This window comes from Polyodon spathula, chromosome 11, assembly GCF_017654505.1.
Source record: "Polyodon spathula isolate WHYD16114869_AA chromosome 11, ASM1765450v1, whole genome shotgun sequence".
NCBI classification, from domain to species: Eukaryota; Metazoa; Chordata; class Actinopteri; order Acipenseriformes; family Polyodontidae; genus Polyodon; species Polyodon spathula.
In genome coordinates this window covers 43,718,934-43,738,675 of record NC_054544.1, presented here as the reverse complement: position 1 = coordinate 43,738,675, position 19,742 = coordinate 43,718,934, and the positions used below count along the sequence as shown (strand labels likewise).

Here is a 19,742-nt window from a genome sequence, read left to right as displayed (position 1 = left end):
TTTTTTAACGGTTATAATACCGTGCAAATTTTATACCGTCCCATCCCTAGTGTGTATGATGGATGCAAGGCAGACCTCTCCATCTGGAAAGCTTTAAAGCAGAGCTGCACAGATGGAAGGCAAGCGGATGGCTGTCCCAGAGAAAAACAACCCAGACAGCATTCTCTCAACTGTCTAGTTTCAATGCCTCATTCTACGCTAATATCAACACAGCTTCACAATGCCGTTGCTACAGCTGAAAGATCATCTAACATCTTAGCAGCTTTGCATACAAAGTTGAAATTCCTACCTACGTGCATGATTCTTCCCGCGGTTCAATCCCGGAAGTTTCAAACCCAGGAATCCAGAGGCCTCTGTCTGTATGCCAGGCCCTCTGGGTCAACACAAGGTTTATCCCCAAAGATTCACTAACTGATTGAGTGATTGAGAAAATGAGCTCTAGGACTGGCATGCTGGATTATAGGTCAGAAAGCATTGCAATCTGAATTGATTTAAAAAACAGAAAAATGCCCCTTTCTCTCGTACTGTAGCTCCCCTGCTACAAAGTGGAAAAATGCTTTAAGCAGCAGTACAAGCTCACTGTGCAAGCAACCTGCACACAGAATCACTACACTGGAATGGAGGGACAGGAAGCATTAGGCCCAAAGCAGTCTTCTCATGTCCGACACTGGATTACAGAGGGGCTTCCCTTCCAGGAAACCCCTGCCCTGCTAACAATGCAGAATTCTGGACATCACTGTTACTGTGTTCATAATAATGCAGTACCTCACTTTTTAAAAGGTTGTGTGTTTGGGCTCCTAATTTCAATAACTTTTTATGTATGTTTATAAGTGTTCACTGGCTACCTCTAACATATTTCTAGCACACTCTTCAGGTCTGTGAGTGAAGTAGTCATACAAACAGTTTTGTGGTCCCTTCGGTCTGATATTTCATATTTGTTTCATGACATTCAACACATCTTCTTTTGCACTCGAAGTTGCATTTTATTTGTTAATGTTAATACATAATGGTAGTATTTAGACCCACTGTTTACATCATTAAAATAAACTGCAATGTTTCATAAATATTGAAAAAGATACTTGTCAAAACATCTTGCCACAAGACTGATGCTGTCTGTTTTTAGTATTCTCTAGCATCCTTTTCTGTTTTTTTAAAGGCTTGTTACAAGTGGCAATCAGCAACATCTGTGCATTGTTCACAGCTAGTCTTGTATAAAGCAATCAGGAATGACAGCACATTTATTATGCCCAGATAATTGCACATTTTTGGTTATATACTGCAAACTTTACTTAGTTTTAGTAGCCGGAGCAATTTATGAACTAGTGTCTAGTTTTAACATTCTGTTTGAAACGTGCAATTTATCATCATCAATCTTGGATTCACTAATAAGTTGACAATACTGCTGTCGCCAAGATCTTGAGGTGGTGCAGTGGGTTAGTGTAGTTTTGTTTTATGACCTCTGCCTAGAAAGGACATAGAAAATCCGGCTACAGTATGTCTATTCTGATATTCTCTTCCTCTAAGGACAAAAGCATGGTACATTTTGGCATAATAGATCAAACTTCATTATTACGCAACAAGGCTGTATTAACCAATCATTTTGTATCTCTCATCCAAGCTTTTCACCAATAGTACATTTCTGTAATGCATTCTCATATGTAAGTGGTTAACAGAACAGGTTATATTGACCAGCTCGATCACATCTGATAAATATCTTGCTCTTTTTTTGGCTGTCTGCTGTACATGTGTAAGAGGATCCCTTGCCTTGATACTTGAGCTTGGCTGAGTATATCCTCATAAGACAGGCCACACAACACAAGTTAAAAAAGACATGACCATGGCAACTAAACATTTTAAGTTAAACGTTTTTGACTCACTAAACTAACACTGAAATTTAACAGTAATAACGTACTCAACACACCAGCCTCTCCTCAAGTTGCAGGTATACATAAGTACCTCATTGTTTTGTAAGGTAGTTTAAAAAAAAAAAAGCACCTGTCCTTCAGGTCCCCAGGCTTTTATAATCAATACATTCAAACTAAATTACAAAAATACAAATCTAAGGCTGCCACACCAACACCCGATCGCACAAACGCGCGCACACGCACACGCGCACACACACACACACACACACACACACACACACACACACACACACACACACACACACACACACACACACACACACACACACACATTCTGCATCCCTGCTTTAGCGGTGTCTGTTTTCCTGTGGTAGCCATTGGGGGCTGTATGTTTTCAGCAGGTTTAATCTGGGCTGTGTGCAGATCTGACTCAATAAACCATACTCGCCCAGAGGACTGGAACTGATGGATTTTCTCAGGTTAACCCCACACCAAGATTTCCCATCAGAAATCTAAACAGCTGAACAAATCAGCAGCCACTGTGATCTCTAGAGACAGCAGACTCCTGTCTTCAGCTGCTTTTATTTTATTAAATACTTGGTTTGAGAAAAAGGAGAGTATGGTACTCTTTTCACTTATTTAATGAAAGATGAATTTTTTGAAATATCTAGAAGGGGACTATCTGTTCTTTAACTGTTGAGATGTGGGAGATACCTCAACCCACCACAACATACTGTATAGTAGAGATAGAATGACTACTATTTTGACAAATAGTTTAGATAAAAAGAGTTGAATAGGTTAACTAGTCACCACTTTATAAACAAATAAATTATGTCTGGTGCTTTATTTGTGAACGCACTCTTCCCTTTCAATTCGAAGACTACCACCAACCAATACTTTTGGGAAATGCCTGCCACAGGTCAGATATTCACTGAGCATTTGATATCAAAGCTGCTGACAGGCCCCTCAGTGGAGTGATGTCCTCACATCACCGAGATAATAAATTGTCACTACACGGAGAACTTGTTCTCTTTTGCATCGAACCCGCGAATGCGAGTGATGCGACCTCACAAGGTTTGGTGGTCATATTCTCTTTCAAGGAAATGGGGTTATATCCCTAGCCTATCATTTTGTGACACTTTTTTGTTGGTGCACTGTATTTGAAACTTTTTTTTAATGTTCTAAAATGGATTCTGTATGTTAATGGATTGCAACCGTACTTCCGTCGATCTTAAAATGCACGATGTACAATGACTTACCGATTTATAGACTACCACTCTCCGAAATCGACTATTTGGTGCTACTGTATAGCAGCATACATCTCTCTCAATGTAAAAATGCTGCTCTTTTATATCCTCAGGGCCATACGCACAAAGCATTAAACTGTTAATGCTACTGAAGTAGCAAAAAACTATGGTGCATGTGGAAGCCCTTAGAACAATCTGAGTTTATTAGCTTAAACTCTTCACAGCTAAATCTTATTGGGGGAGGGGGAGCGGTAAATATCTGTGAATATGGGTTTCAATCGCTTGGTATTTTTACAGTAATTAGATGACATAAATTAGTCTAGCGTACTGCTTCTTTTACTGGCAATGCACCTTCAGGAGCAAAGTTATGGTTTTTAAATGGATATTTGAAAAGTATCTAAAATGTAAAGTATGTGTCAGCAAGTTGGCTTACCGTATCGCAATATGCACCACATAAAATAACAAAGAGCGTGCAAGTACAGTAGCAGCAAGTTGACCGACTCCATTCAAGTCTTTTTTGTTTGAAGCATCATTAGCGCTCTCCTACACACACAGGCCAAGCCAAGATGCCCCATATGGTTTGCGGTTAGGGTTCCTGTGTCTGCCCAGCTGGGTGAGACGATTTAGGCAGGACCCCTCAGGGTATAAACCAGCAGGGCTCTGTGCTTCTACAGCTGCTTGGCGCAGATTCAGTAAAGATTTCCCCAACTGGAAGGAGCGCCTCTGCTATACCAGTCAATGGACTTGCTGTGGTAATTGTAATAATTGTACTAATTGTATTAATTGATTTTCAAACATAGCTCTTTAGTAACACAGCAGTCAAGTAAGCCAGCAGAGACTTTGCCATCCCAAGAACATTTGTATTGATCTTAATCAGATTTGCCACCACAATCAACCAATGCAAATTAAATCTCCAATACCAACACGTGATTAAGAAACAACAAGCAATATTAACAAAGTCTTTAGTCCAAATCATTATTTGCAATTTTTTATGAAGGAAAAGACTACTTACAGATCTTTAAATTTAATAAAGTGTAAAGCTGTTTTTTTTATTTTTTTATTTCAACCTGAAAAAGAGACATTTGAGGTCTTGAAAGCAAGTTATTTTTATAATAGAATTAATCTAATAAACAGTATCAAATCGTCTAACTATTATCAGGATTGTCTTGATTAACACATGGCAAGAACACACCTCTTGACCAAGTTTATATAACAGATATTAAGCAGATTATTTAATTCTGCAGGTACCACCAATGTATCAATATGTTATGTGGATTGCTTGAGTCCCAAAGATTATCTTCAGGAAGCTTCTTACACAATGAACATTTAATTAGCCAGTGTCTATGTACTGACAGCTTGTAAATGGTTGATAGAGGCGTCTGATCACGCTGTTTATTACCAGAAAGTAAACTGAACCTTTATTTAAACACTGGTGTCCACTCAGACTCATACACTGAGCCCTCCTCTTTTCCATTTCCCAACACTAAAGCCAGGGCTTTTGGCAAAGAACTTTGATATAGTCGGCAGCCACTGTAAATCACTGTAAGCAGCAGAGCAGTCATTTACTGTTTGCACAGAAACTAGTCAGAAACTGATCTGTAAACACAAGCTCGGATGTGAAGGGCAGTTAATTTTGGAACTTATTGAAACACACAACTGACAAGATGGTTTTATTATTTGTACTGTGCTTTGAGGACATTGGAAGCTATTTACACAGTGTAGACCTGTAAACACACACACACACTTACGCATACACACACACACACACACACACACACACATATATAGGGTTGCAATGTTGCGGGAATATTGCAATTTTTTAGAAATATTCGGGAACTTTGGGAATTTTCATTTTGTAATATTGAACAGATAAGTCATTTTGGATCAGGGTACTCAGGGTAACTCAGTTGTTTTAGAAGAAAGTAAAAACTTACTCTAAACACTTTTAAAAATTGGTTTCAAATGATTTGAACACTTTTATTATCTTATGAGCTTGTGGCCTGGAATATTATTGTTACGGTGCTTGAGATATTGATGCGAGAATGTCAGGCCTGCTGCTGGGCCCAATACAATATAGCACGAGTGTATAGGGTTAACATCCAAAATAAAATGTTAAATTAATTTCATTCAGCTGTATATACAGTAGCTTACTGACAGGCAGAGTTTGTGGGGTGGGACAGCCACTGGACACGTGCAGTTCTCGCCAAAACTGTAGCACAGGTACCATGCGGTCAGATTCTGATGTAATGTTTTTATGATTATACTACAGACTACATTTCAGGAGGCATAGCAGATTTCTGAGTACCTGCCGTTTTTCATGGCCGTTATATTATGTTATACCTAGAAGCCCTGGAGCCACATAGAAACCAATTGTATTTTGATAATACACAGCATGGTATTCTACTTGATTATTTTTATTTACCAGTCCGCAATGTGTTTAGCTGTGATTAGACTTGTGATTAGGTGTGCTGTTCTATGTAACCTTAAATTGGTAAAATGGTGTTATTAACTGATGAAAATATATTTTTAAAGTTTACAATAAGGAATCAAAGTTATTTATACGCACATCTATGAACTGAAAAAGGTGCAGGGTGTGAAGTAGTCCAAACAAGAATAAAGATACAGAATACCTGCACACTATCTAAGCTCCAAAATGAACGGTTTTATTTTTCAAAACACCATGCCAGCAGATCAGATCAATGTTTCTGACCTTGTCTTGGCACGATGTTTTGAAAAATCAAACTATTTATTTTGGAGGTTGTTTAGTGTGCAGATAAAGATATAGTTGCTTCAATATCCATGTTGGGGGGAGGGGGAAGTTGATGTGAAGTGAACCTTCTGTGCTGAGATGTCTGCGTTTTACAATTAGCTGTAATAATTGTAACAGTTCTTATTTTTAAAATAAGCTAAACATTTATTTAAATGATAAAACTCAATCACAAAAAAAACAAATAAAGGATACCTATGGCTGCCCTCTTTTCTCTCCCCTCTCCCTTGAAGAACTAAAGATCTCTAGAGGGCATGCTCCTCAAACCACTGGTGCAGAACTCTGCCTTGTTTTATGGGTGCAATGTCATCTTGAAAGTTTCCATTGGCTCAGGGTACAAGTGCAGCATTGTTTGGTGGACTTTATCTGCAAAGAGTGCTACATCTCGAATTCAGGACAATATCAATTCTAATCAGGCGGACACATTCTAATATAGTGGCCAGGCAGTGTATATTAGCAGGAGTTCTAGAGGTAACACGCTCAGCATAACTGTTTGCTCTTTAGTTAAGTTTGGTTTGTAATTAAATGTTCATTTTTTGGAGAGGGTAGCTAAAAATGTTTCATAACCCCAAACCATCAATTGGACCCGGGCAACATTTTCACTTCAGTCTGAGGATTTCAGACACAGCTAGGCCTACTTGCTTTAATGAACTATTTCTGTCCATTTCTGGAAAGCACCCAACAAACTCCAAACCGACTGTATTTGAATTTCCTGCAATCATATTCTAAAAAACAGCCTTTTATTATATGATTTCTGTCCAGTTGGAAGACCTAAAAAAATGACATCCAATAATTCCCAAGTGTCTGTATGCGCCTGTAGCAGGCTGAGATCTGTGTTGACTCTGCTGGAAGAGGGCGGCAGTCATCCAACAACCGCCTGTGAGTCATGGCAGTGACACAGGGAGGTGGGAAAGTGGGTGTGTGGACTTTCCCCCTCTCTGAATGGCTGAGAGGCGAGTCTTGGGAGATTGTTGGCCCTATAAAATAATGCTCCGCTGTTTCCTCAGGTCTGCCCTTTAAACGCGCCGAGAGTGCGGAAGCGTTGGTCGAGGACCGAGAACCAGTCGGGAGAAACCGACACCGAAACTGAGTGTGTCAGAGCGAGACAGTGAGAGCGAGGAACCCTTGGGCAGACCCCGGAGTATTGTAACGGAGCAGGCTAGTTAGCCGGCAGTGTAGGACGGTGATCCGGGTCGCACGGGTAGCGGCGACTGGGATATAGCTGTCAAGTGCAGCACCTTTTCTTTGTAGTTTTGTTACTGTTTTATTTTCCCTGTTTCTTTGTGCCTTTTGTTTTGAATTATTGTTTTGAAGCACCTGCAAGGGTGCTGGTATTGTGTACCATCGCTTGGTATGCCCGTGGTTCTGTTTACCATCGTTGGTAAGCAGACCACGGACCCACAGCGCCATCTGCGGGATAAAAAGAAAAATAGCACCCTGAAATAAAACTGGGCACCTGTGCGGTGTTGCCAAATTTACCTGTCTGTCTCCTGTGTCAGTGAATTACCCACCACCCTTCCACAGCGCCATACTCAAAACGCTGGAGAAATTATAGATTAATTATACATACAGTAAACACTGCACAATATAGTCTGGTGTAAATGTGTTACAAATGCAGGGCTCTTCACTATCCTTGGATATATCAAATAGGAAGCAAACATTTAGACAGCAATAATTAATTTCATTTAGGGGATAATTAGACAATAGTTCAATTTACATAGCTAGGTGACAAGGTTATCATAACCAGACTAAAGACCAATTCACACTGGGCATACGATTCAGACGGACTCTACGAACACACCACCTTGCGTTCAAATCGTAGATGCTTGCGGGCGAATTGGTAGATTTCAACTTCTCAGCGCCAAGTTGGTGACGTCACTCGCATTCAACGAATCACGCCTTTCTCTTTCCAATAGAATTTTACAAGTAAAATACAATTTACCGTTTATTATTTGAAATAAATTATACTTGTATAGATGTAGCGGAACATGTTTAAAGAACTCATAATTAAGCATGTACGGTACCAAAAATAAACAGATAAATAATCAGAATGAAAACTAACAACTCATGAATTTAAATCGTGTTTGATGTGTGTCTCTCATCAGCCTACGAACAGCCTACTGTTTATAAAAACGAGACGCTGCAGTTATACAGCATATAAATTAAATTCGACTGTGTGCAGGACTCCCCGAACCTCCAGAAGAGTGCTGTCTTTTTTAAACCAATCAGAATGAACTAACGCAGGGAGAAGATTGCTCAGTGTGAACCACAGTCTACACCTGCTCATAGCGTCTGTCTGAATTGTGTGCCTGGTGTGAACCAGCCTTTACTTTTCAATGGTGCTTATAGGTATATACATGCTCTATTCATTTTTAATATAGTTCTCCTGAGTGAATACATTTAGATTCAATGGTTTAACACTAGGAGTGGGAGCAAAGCCCAGGCTACCTGTAGGCTTAATTTGAGCTGTTGAACTGCGCTGTTTAGAGGTTACCTTGTTATTGTTCATTTTTCATTTGGATTAATGGTAATGTCAAACCAGCAATGTTCTCTGTGTTCCCTTTCACAAATCGACTGCGTTCAGTTTAATTGGAAAATAAAACAATGAATATGTCAAAGGATGACGTCACAGAATTGCTTTAAATTTGATGACTCAATCTGTAAGGTTACAGTGCACCTGAAATGTGGTCATGTACTCTTAGGGTGACCAGATTTTCAAAGCTCTAAACTGGAACACAGTGTTAAATAATTTATAAGATTAATTAAACCAATAAAATATATTCTCTCACACTTAGTAGTGTGTATATATAATTTATTTTTGTAAGCAGCTAGCTAATTTCAGTACACTCCTGGGTGTATAATTTGTGGATAATTAGTTTAAGTAGCCATATTATGTTATACGTATTGTGTAGCCTACTTTATATTGATTTTATTAATAATAATAATACTACTATGACTACTACTACTACTACTACTAATAATAATAATAATAATAATAATAATATATTAAATCATTAAAAATACATTTACATTTTAGTATTTTTGTTTGTTTCTTATTTTTTTTTTACTCAGTGTATTGACGTTGTTGATGTGGTTTAACCTGGTAGATTTAGATGCTTGCAACATCTTGCTGCTCAGCCTAGTGCCTAGGCTAAATCCCACCAGAAATGAACAGCTACAAAATTACCATATTACACGCAATTGTAGATCATATTGACTATAAACTAAATGAAAACACATTGTGCACTGAGGAATGAGCAAGTATGTGTCAATCACTTTATAAAAATAATGTTGTTGATTACCCTTGGTTTTTAATTTTGTTTTCACTGCAGTTGCCATAAACTAAAAGCATGTGTTTACGTTATTTTGACAAAAGCTGAAAAACTGGACTTTTTAAAGACTGTGAGCATAATGTCGGGAAACCCGGACATCTGGTCACCCTATGTACACTGTGTAATGAGATATGGGAACCAGGCTGACTTAAGTTTTCCTGTAATCCGATTTGACAGCCTGCATAACCTATATAAATACATTTCCCGTCGTATTTCTCAGGATGTAAACTCAGGAGTGTGATTTTCAGAGCTAAAAGGAATGACGCAAACGCAGTATAAGCATCGCATTGTACTGTGTAAATTGACAAGTCCCAGGGTACCCTTAAACCCTGGGACTTGCCAATTGTCCCATCCATTATTTTATTTTATTTTAGAAGCCTGTATCGTACATTTTTACCATTCATATTTCTTCTGCAGCACTGGTTACTATTTTAATAAAAGATAACCTTTCAGAGAACTGCAGACAATATATCTCAGCATCATATCATTGTACACTACTGCATTTTGCCAGTATTCAAAGATAATAGTCACCTTGGAAACAGGGGCAAAGATCACAGCATGTCATCATATGGTGGATCCCTACCCAGTGTTCCAAAAAAGATTTCTACAAAATGATAGTAGAATTCTGTGTTTCTAGTAAAAGCTTGTACGATGATGTCAAAACCACTTAACATGAAAACGTTGAAAGAGAAAGCCAACCTTGCTGAGACGTGTTACTAAAATTATCAGGTGCCAGCCACCTGATGCTCCTGCTAAATCCGCTCTTAATCGGTCACACTTACTCCCATAGTTAGCCAACCAATCATAAGTCTTGCCTAAGTCTGTAGGTCTTAAATTGATTAGTTGCTGGAAGAGATCCAGGCAACAGACAGTGTTTAGCTTAACCAGTTCAGAGTAAAGTCGGCCTTGGCTTGATTGCTTGTGTAATATAGAGTAAGATGCAGGGAGACAGAGTCAGTATGAGACCCCTGTTGTGTAATAGAGGTACTGTACATCAAGGCAACCTGTCATGACTGTAACTGCTTATACCAACAAGCCTAACTCTTTTGTACATCTGCTAAGATCTGTGATTGAAGAGAACAAGATACCAAGTCCAGTCTCCACTTGTGCATTGGTGTCATTTTACTTTAAGCCCATTTATAACTTCAATCAAAATAAAATGTGAAACTTAATCAAGTAGACAACCGTTTTGGGTAGTTAATTACTTTAACCCCAGCATACACAGAAAAATATCCCTATATATTCCCCTATACTGTTTGAAAATGGAGGAAAGCAGCAATATTGTAGTGGTGCTGTAAAAATATGTTTTACAGGTGTGGCCTATGGCTGTTGGATTTTAGCAGCTATCCAATGCAAGCTTGTCATCTTATAAAGATCACAAGATCAATGAGTCAAGAATCTCTCCTGAATCTCCGCTAGAAAATAAATACTTCAGTTCTGTGCCTACCATTGAAACAGCTATAGCTATATTGCAGGTCTTTAATACATCAAGATCAAAATCTATGTTGTATTGGGGGGGGGGGGGGGGTGGAAGTAGGGAAGGGGAGGCTGAGATTTTGGGAATGGAGGTAGATAGGGAACGGAATCTACGAGCGAGAGGGAGTACAGATGTTGACCGTGGCTTGCACTTTCTGATATGTAGTGTGTTCCCTCTCCTGGCTCTCTTCTTTATCACCTTAAATTTCTGTAACCATGCTCCCGTCTCAGTTTATTTTGCTGTGTTTTTGTCATTACTATGCTGCTGTCCTATAGGATATTGCTATATGATGAGTGCCGAGCCTGGGATCTTTCTCCATGTCATATTTTCTTGCTCTCTGAGTTCTACGTCTTTTACTCATTCATTCTCCCTGACCTTTATCTCTATTTTGACCATGGGAAGTGTTGTCATTAATTCTTGAAATCTGCGAGAGGCCAATCATCCTGTAAAGAGAGCACAGTGCTTAGATTATCTTTTAAGAAAAACAGTTGATATTGCAGTGTTTGTAGAAAGCTCATTTGGTTTCAAGTGATGTTGCTCGTTTCTTCAAAACATCTCGTCACTCTCAACTCATCAAACTCTGAAGTTCTTCAATGAAGACGCAATGATGTAATCTTCAAAGCTGTCCCGGAGAAGATGGGCTTCTTCCGGAATGACAAAAGCTTTCACCTACAGACTTCACAGAGATACTGCACAGAGATGCTGCACAGCTAACTTCTACAGAGAGGACAGCCGTGTTAAGAAGACTTTGTTTTAAACATCACACCAACAGAATAAGTATCAAACTTGTTTACAAGTAACTGAACTGAAGCCATGATATTGAAATCGTAACATGCGTACTTAGCCGCGTGGAAGCTGGCGTATATATACGTGATGCGTGACTGAACCAAACAATGTGTGATGAACTACTAAAGACTGCTTCCCTAATGTAGAACTGTATGACCAGAGAGCACAGGAACATTTAACAATGCATTACTTTTCCTTGTTTTTTCTTTATACATATGTTTTTAACAAACTTTAACCAGGATGGCAGCAGAAATATAAAACAATGACAATTCCAGCACAATTAGCTATACAAGAGTTTAAAATGTAACTCATTGCAAAGGGTGGATACCTGTGTTTTCTGGTATCTCTACACATTGCTCATGAATGAATATATGTTTTCAAATATGATTTCATTTTATTGTAATTATATAAAACAAATCTGCAAGAGCCATGTTTCCGACACCAACATCAATATAGTAGTAGGGCATCCACAGTTTTAGCTATACATTTCAGACAAGAAGTGGCTTTTTACTAGTGTGTAGTATATCAACCAACTAGGGCTGTAATTCAGATAGAAGTAATTTGTCCTCCTTTCTTGATAAGAGAGAAATGCCCATAAAGTACCATAGTGTCGGACGCACTCAGATGAACTTTTTCATCCACACTGGAATGGTATCAAAATATCTGTGATGGTTGAGGACTTATGTACACATTTTTTTGTGTACTTATATCAGACTCTTATGAATACACTACAATAGAAGAAATCTTCCTCCTTGATTGTAAGTTATAGAAAATAATTATATGTGTATGTTGTCTGAAATTTCTTGTTACAAATTTTAATCAGCATCTGGTTGCATTCAGTTTTGTGAATGTGTCAAACCAATGGCGTATTCCATAAATAAGCTTATTTTCTAAAACTAATTACCTTCAAAATGACACCCCATGTGTATGATTTTGAAATGTTGACTGTGAGGAACTGCATTTGTGGAACTGCCCTCTATAGTGATTTATCCTTAGGAAAAGTTAATAACATGAATATTGCCTGATTCACTCTGCTCACCCCACATGCTTATTAATATCTTGGTAACCCTGAATAGATTACCATACCATCTCTGACTGTTTTGTCAGTCACCCCTTTCAATTCAAAGATGACAGCCAAAAAGTATACCAAAGCCATCGCGAGGAAGAATGAGCATACAGGATATGAGGGATATACAGGATATCTCGCTACTGCCATCTAGAGTTGGAGATTTGAGCGTGTAACCTCAAGGGCCCTAGTGCCTATTGAAGGCATGGAGGGATCTACAACAGTTAGTTGGTAGAACCTGGTAAATATATGCGGAGTAGCCCAGCTAGCCATAGTACAAATATCGGTCAACGTGTGCAGACACCCTCCCAGGTGGGGGTAGGCCGGCATTAGTATACGCGGTCGAAACGTGTCCACAATCCTATGGGACAGTCGTTGCTTAGAGAGGGCTTGACTTTGGGTACATTCACCATGACAGACAAAGAGCTGACGCAGCGCTCTCATTCTAACCACATAACCTCTCAATGCCCGAACCAGGCAGAGGGAATTTAATCTCATATCCATCTCCTCCGCAAAGGGAGGGGAATGGAAAGCTTCTAGTTCCACTGACTGATTCAAGTGAAAAGCTGTAATCACCCTGGGGAGGAAAGTAGGGTTTGTGCGCAACGACACTGTTTCCATTGTCCCAAATACGCATACAGGAACTATGCATGGACAGTGCCTGTAGTTCACTGGCCCACTTAGCAGAGCTGATAGCTAATAGAAAGGCTGTCTTCAAAGAGAGATACTTCAGCTCTAGGGAATGTATGGGCTCAAACGAGGCCTTAGTGAGAGCCTCCAGTACCACAGCTAGACTCCATTTGGCAAGGACGTCCTTTACAGGAGGACGTAACTGCCGAGCACCCTTTAGAAAACAGGTCACCAGTATATGAGAGCCTGGGGATACTGAGTCAATGGGAAGATGGCATGCAGATATGGCTGCTAGGTACAATTTCAACATAAAGGGGGATTTACCTGCCTCTAGAAGATTTTGCAGAAACTGTAAAATAATTGCTATAGGGCAATCAATGGCAAAATGGCCTCCAGCCATGCACTAATTCTGAAAATATTTCCACTTGTAGGCATACAAACCTCTTGTGGAAGAAGCCCTACCATTCTGCAGTGTACTGACTACTGCGTCTGAGACCCACAGCTAAAGTCTGCCCGGTTCTGGTGCTAGAGGGTGCCTTTCGTCTGACTGAAGAGATCCATGCGCAGCGGGATCTCCCAGGGCTGACCTCGCAGCAGCTGGCAGAAGTTTGAAAACCAGATTCTCCTGGGCTATCTAGGAGCCTTCTCGATGGAAGGCAGGGAGCAGCCATATAGGTGGGAAAGCGTACAAAAGCACTTTAGGCCATTCATGAGCTAGAGTGTCGACTCCTAATGGACCGCCACAGCAGCAGAGGGAGAACCACGGGGCAATGGGTCATCTCTGCTGTGGCAAAGAGATTGACCTGGGCTTCCCCGAAGCATTCCCAAATGCGCTGCACCACCTGAGGGACAGGAAGTGTCTCTGTGCCCAGATCAGCAGCCGAAACACTATGCCTTGTAACCCTGGGGACCGAAGCCCAACCTGGTGGTTCACATACGCAACTACTGACACTTTGTCTGTGCAGACAAGGACATGTTGGTTGTGGAGCACAGAGAGGAAATATTGCAGCGCAAGGTGAACTGTTTTCAGCTCTTGCGTGTTTATGCATAGGGATGTCCAGGATCTTTGGACTCTTTTGCCTGCACAGACCGCGCTGAGGCATATTGTCCTCGAGGCACCAAGGGTGTTGAAGCACCGATGTACCTAGACTATGGCATATCAGGTCACCGAGGGTACCGAGGGCACCACTGCGCAGAGCTTACAAGCCTCGAAGACGTTGAAGCACTGAGGCATTAAGTCCTCAAGGCACGGAGGGTGTCCACTGAATAAGGTATTGAGGCCACTAAGGGCACCGATGAACAGGGCTTAGAAGCCTCGAAGGCCGAGATGTGGAGTCCTCGAGGCACCGAGGGTGTTGAAGAACCAAGGTACTGAGGCTCTTGGACAGCAAAACACAGTTCCATAACGGTAAGCCTTCAGCTGCCGAGTTTTTGATTCTGGAGAAGTGGCAAGCCGACTTCCAGCAATACAATTGCAAGGGAACTACAGAAGAACTCGAGAGAAAGCTCTTTAAAGAGTCAATCACACAACTGGAAGAGGTTAGTTTTTATACTCACCCTACCTACCTGTTTGTGAAAGCCAAAAGAGACTGAAGTGACTATTTATTACCTCGGTAGGTGGGACCGAGGACATCACTCCACAGAGGGGCCTATTGGCAACTTTGATATAAAATGCTCAGTAAATACCTGACAAGCAGGAACATCCCCAAAGTACTGTTTTGGTAGTCACCTACGAATTGAAAGGGAACCCCTAATAGCCAAAAAGGTGTGCTCTTCAAAAGACTCCAAATACTACTGGAAACATATCTGTGGTAGTAATATAACATAAGTGAAGCTCCAAATAGGGCACCGGTCTGATTAATGGACAAATGAATGTTGAGTTGAGGCTTGAAAAATAAAAGTTTTGGTGCTTAATGCTGTTTTAAATGTCTGCCTAGCACCAGTGCAGAACCACTGGAGTACCCAGAATATGATCCACAACATAATATGCTGTTATGCATATCTGTGTTATTCAGATTGAAGTTTAGGAATACTAAGAGCAGGGTTCCTTACCCCAGACGCAGGGTACGCCGTCCAGCCAAGCTCTGCCGTGGCGATTCGAGTGTCCATCACTGTCTCTGTAGGATGACACAAGGAAGAGAATCAATACATAGAACACAACAATTTATCGATAGTACAGTTCCTGTTACAAGCTTTTCATGTAAAGTAATTTACTGGTGCCACAGATAGTCTACAACAAGCTATGTAGTAATATAATGTTTTCTCTTCAGAGGTGAAAGCAAGTAAATTAGCCTGCTGTGTCACCTATTCCCTCTGCCTTTCTGTAGTTTCCACCCATAATCAGCATTCAACCAAAATTAAATAAAGCCTCTATCTACTTTGCCAGGAATGCAAAAATAAAAACTAGCAGCTGACTTGTGAGCTCTTTCTAGTTCTTCAAGTCTCCCAAACTCCCAGCATCAAATCAAGACTGACAGGCTGATATAACAGGAGTGACAATGCCAGCGCCCAGCACTATCATCTTCGAGCTACACAAAGCAGACACAATGAGTTACTGCAACAGCCATAATCAGTACTACTGTATTCCAGGCAGAGGTTCCATAAGGAAGGAGATAGTCTATTCTTATTCTCTAACGAGGCACGACAGTGGAAAATGAACAAGAGGGCAGCAACCCAATGGGTTTGTCAGGCTTTTGATTAATATTAGCAGACGCTGCACATTATTCAGAGAATGATGATAGTGTTTCACTGATGAGAAGCAAGACTCAGTCCTATTAGGCGGGCTACAACAGCCCTGAAAGTGCTCCCCTGAAAGAGCTCTCCATATTTAGGCATATAACTTATTAGCCTTGTGTTTCCCATTGGCCGCATGCAGTCTAAAGCACTTCTTAACCACAAGCTAACATGTCCTTGCAATTTTTTATTTAGATTTGTATTATGGTATTTGTGGCCTAAAAAAAGCAGACTGGGTGCCAATGTCACAGTTTATTTTGTATATAAAATGATTGGGGTTAATCCATTCAACTTAGAATCAAAATCAATTGTATTTTCAAGATGTATTGTTTTTTAAATCACATGTAGGATACAGTTTCAACCAATCACAGTTACAGATTTGTCAAGTCTGCCTTATCTTGTGTATAGATCTCAGCCTGCATGCTACATTGCAATACTGCATAAGAATTCTAAAGCAAAAATTAAAAAGTACTACTTATGTTTAGTAGCATCTTGAGGGTATGTTTTGCAATTCTCTTGCACAAGCATAGCATATTTTATAAAATAAAAGATAAGTAATACATATTTTTTGATTTAGTAGGGTTTTTGTTAGCATGTTAGATGTAGGAGAAGGGAAACATTTAAACAACAAACGTGCAGCCTACAAACAGTTAATGGCACTTCTCAGCTAACTATTTAAAAAATATATAGTAGTACCATCTTGAAATACTATAGATTACTACAGGAAGCTCCATGTCTTTTACATCAGTATATTATTATTTGGATAGTTATATTTAATAACTGCATCAATCTGAGTTACTTTTAATACGAGAAACAATAAGACTGATCAGAGCCAGTCTAATGAAGCCTGCAAATGAAACAAAGGCCTTGGAATTGGATAGGAGTATTAATTTCTCTGCGCTGTTCTGGCAGTATCCCCCCTCCCCCTATTGTTAGCCTGGCTATGTTGCAATAGCCCTATTTGCTTTAAAGGGTCCTCATATAAATCGCAGCAGGGCTGTGGGAGAGGCAAATGGATCTGCTCAGCATTTGCTGATCGCTCCAACTCTCACCCTCTACAGCTCTGGAGCAACAATTACATTTTCATAGAGTCCCACTGCAAATCCCACATGGAATAAATCAATCGCCAGCAGCGGGTAGTTTCAGCAAAGACTGCATTAAATATTGATATGCCGAGCTGTTTGATCAATACGATGCTGCTTTGTACAATTACACATCTAAACTGGTATGCACACACTTTTATATTTACAGCTCAATAAATCAACAAAATAAAGGTTTACATTACACAACTGAGGAGAAATAGCTTCTTTTAAAAAGAAAAAAACTTATTTTTTGTTACCATACCATATCTTCCCCAGATCTTTATGCCTCTAACAGAGCCACAGTAAAGCTTCTTTACTATGGAGCATTGATAGCACAAGGGCAGCAACACTGGTATGGGGCTGCCACTGGTAGAATGGTACCTCATTTTGCTGACTATACCTTTCCTTAATGAACTTCAATAGCAGTGAAGTGTAGCATGTAGTAATGTATCCGTACCAGACCATGTGTTATAGTAACAGAACCACTGTGCGTTATCTGTTCCAAATCCATTGCCATGACTTTACTGTACAGTCAGCCTCTATTCAAATATAATTGATGGTGTTCCTATTTCTCAGTCAAAACCTCTGTGCAGTAATGATCCATGGCAATTTATTTGAACACCTTTTGCTTGCCATTCAGTCTTGCCTGACACTTCCCCATCCAATCGACAGTGAGATGTTGAAATGAAGCCTGGGGGCTGTGGTTTTTACAGGAGCAGCAATTACTGCACAAGCCATTAACCAAGCCAGGCGACTATATATTAGTGGACCTCGGAAAGGCAATTGAAGGCTAAAGCAATTGAGATCGGCGTCTCTCATACCAAAACTGAAGTGAAAAATCAATGAGCCAGACGACCTGAACATCTGTGTTAGCATCATGTGCTAATCGAGCATTTCCCAAGCCAGCCCGAATGATCAGTGGATTTTAAACTATCTTCAGTGTTTGCCCAACATTCTACATCCATGCAGCACTGTTAAAACCAGTGTCATCGAGACAGCATATTCAAGAGTAAAAGGAATACTTTCATTCTACACTTCACTCCAACAGCGTGACAGAAACAAGGATCACTAAGGTGTAAGTGATGTAAAAGAAGCACACAAACTCCCTCGTTCTGCATTCCTACAAAATATCATTGGAATATACTTCACAAACAAAAAGCAAAAGCATCAGACTTCTTACAAGAAAAAAGCTGTGCTTGTGTAAAATCTCTAGATTATTGTGTTACTGGTGCTGTTGGGTTTTTGACAGCTCTGTAAAGTTGGGGGGGGGGGGGGGGGGGGGGGGGGGGGGGGTTCTCATTAGAGATTCACTGCCCCATTCTGATATTGTTCAAAGGTGCTAAGATGTTCCACCTCACAAGCTGACCAGCTCATGAGCAAGTACTTACTGAGGACAAACAGAAGAGAGGGGCTTATTTAAAGAAACCTGAGTTAGTCAGTGAAAAACCCAGCCTCATAACTGAAATGTAGTGTCCCTTGACGTGTATTTCCAAAAATGCTGCGCTGGTTACTGTGTGCCCAGCCAGCTGAGATCTGCTGACTTACCCACTGGGATTTGCCCAACAGAGAAGAGTCGCGCGCACGCTCACACATCTGTTATAGATACAGAGCCATCTGCAATTGCAACGAAGGTACATCCACATGTGCACAGAAGACATCTCTCAATTCTGCTAATTTAGTGGGTGTCAATGCAATAGGCCTGAGTACAGTTCTAAAAAAAGATTGCTGTGTTCTAAAAAGTTCCCCTCATAATGCAATGTATAATGCATTTGGTGGCTGCTGGCTTTTAATTAATATTTTGTAGAATGTGTAGATGTAAATTGGTGGAGTTGCCTCAGAAAATCTTTCAGAAAAAGCCTGTTTGAGCAATATATATCTGAGAGACCCTAAAATGAATAAAGTTTAGATTAATTTTAATCACTCCGGAACAAAAAAGAGTAATTCAACCTGTTTAACATAGTAAGTACAGCTATGCTTACAGTGACATAGTATAATTATAAATTACCCATTACCAGTACTTACAACTATTGGGATAGACAGGTTAATAAATGCAGAACCGCTGTGTTTATTAATTTGCTCCCAATTTACCATACCACTTCCTTACTAAATGGCTGGAATGGACACTGACAGGAAGGACCCTGTCTCTGGTTCTTGCACGGATGTGTGCAGTTGGGACACGTAACAGGAGACAGGTTGCTAGGCAACCAATTGAGCAGGTAGGCTTGCCTGGCGCCGAGCTGGTCGGGAGGTCCGGATTAGCTGGGGGGCATGCTTGGGGAGGCTGCATGCAGCTCAAAAAGCTTCTGAGCCACAGCTCGAGGTGACTGCACTGCCATGCTACACGGAGGGGTGCTTTGTGTACATCAAGGAGCAGAGCGTCCTCTCTGCAGGACAACTACTATGGAACCCCTCAACTGCAAGATGGTGTCTGTTAAGGCTTTGCTCAGCCAGGACTGTCGTAAAGTCCAGAGTTGCTGGGAGGCCAGGACTTCGGGAGCAACAGCAGTAGTTTAGTTTAAGGAATGTTGATCCCTACCAACATAGAGATGATTTTCGTAGTTTATTAGGTTCCTGGAGCAGGACATCTCTTTTAGTGAGACTAGCGCTCGCCTTGTGCTGCCACCCTAGTGGCAGCATGTGTGTTGTTAATTAAATCTGCGCACCTGTGCGGCGAGTCAACACCCAATGTCTGACTCATTATTATTCAGTGACGACCCACAAACGTAACACTTCCCCATTACAGACCCTTATAACAAT

The 19,742-nt window shown here is 40.5% G+C and overlaps 1 protein-coding gene across 4 annotated transcripts in view; it reads right to left on the bottom strand.

Annotated features, from left to right (window-relative positions):
• The window catches only part of LOC121323239 (ephrin type-B receptor 1-like), a 275,028-nt gene that overhangs the window by 192,792 nt on the left and 62,494 nt on the right, over positions 1 to 19,742 (bottom strand). For all 4 annotated transcript variants that reach the window (XM_041264173.1, XM_041264174.1, XM_041264175.1 and 1 more), the window contains exon 2: positions 15,223 to 15,287. In XM_041264173.1, coding sequence (XP_041120107.1) covers positions 15,223 to 15,287 — 65 coding nt within the window. The remainder of the gene's footprint in view (positions 1 to 15,222; positions 15,288 to 19,742) is intronic.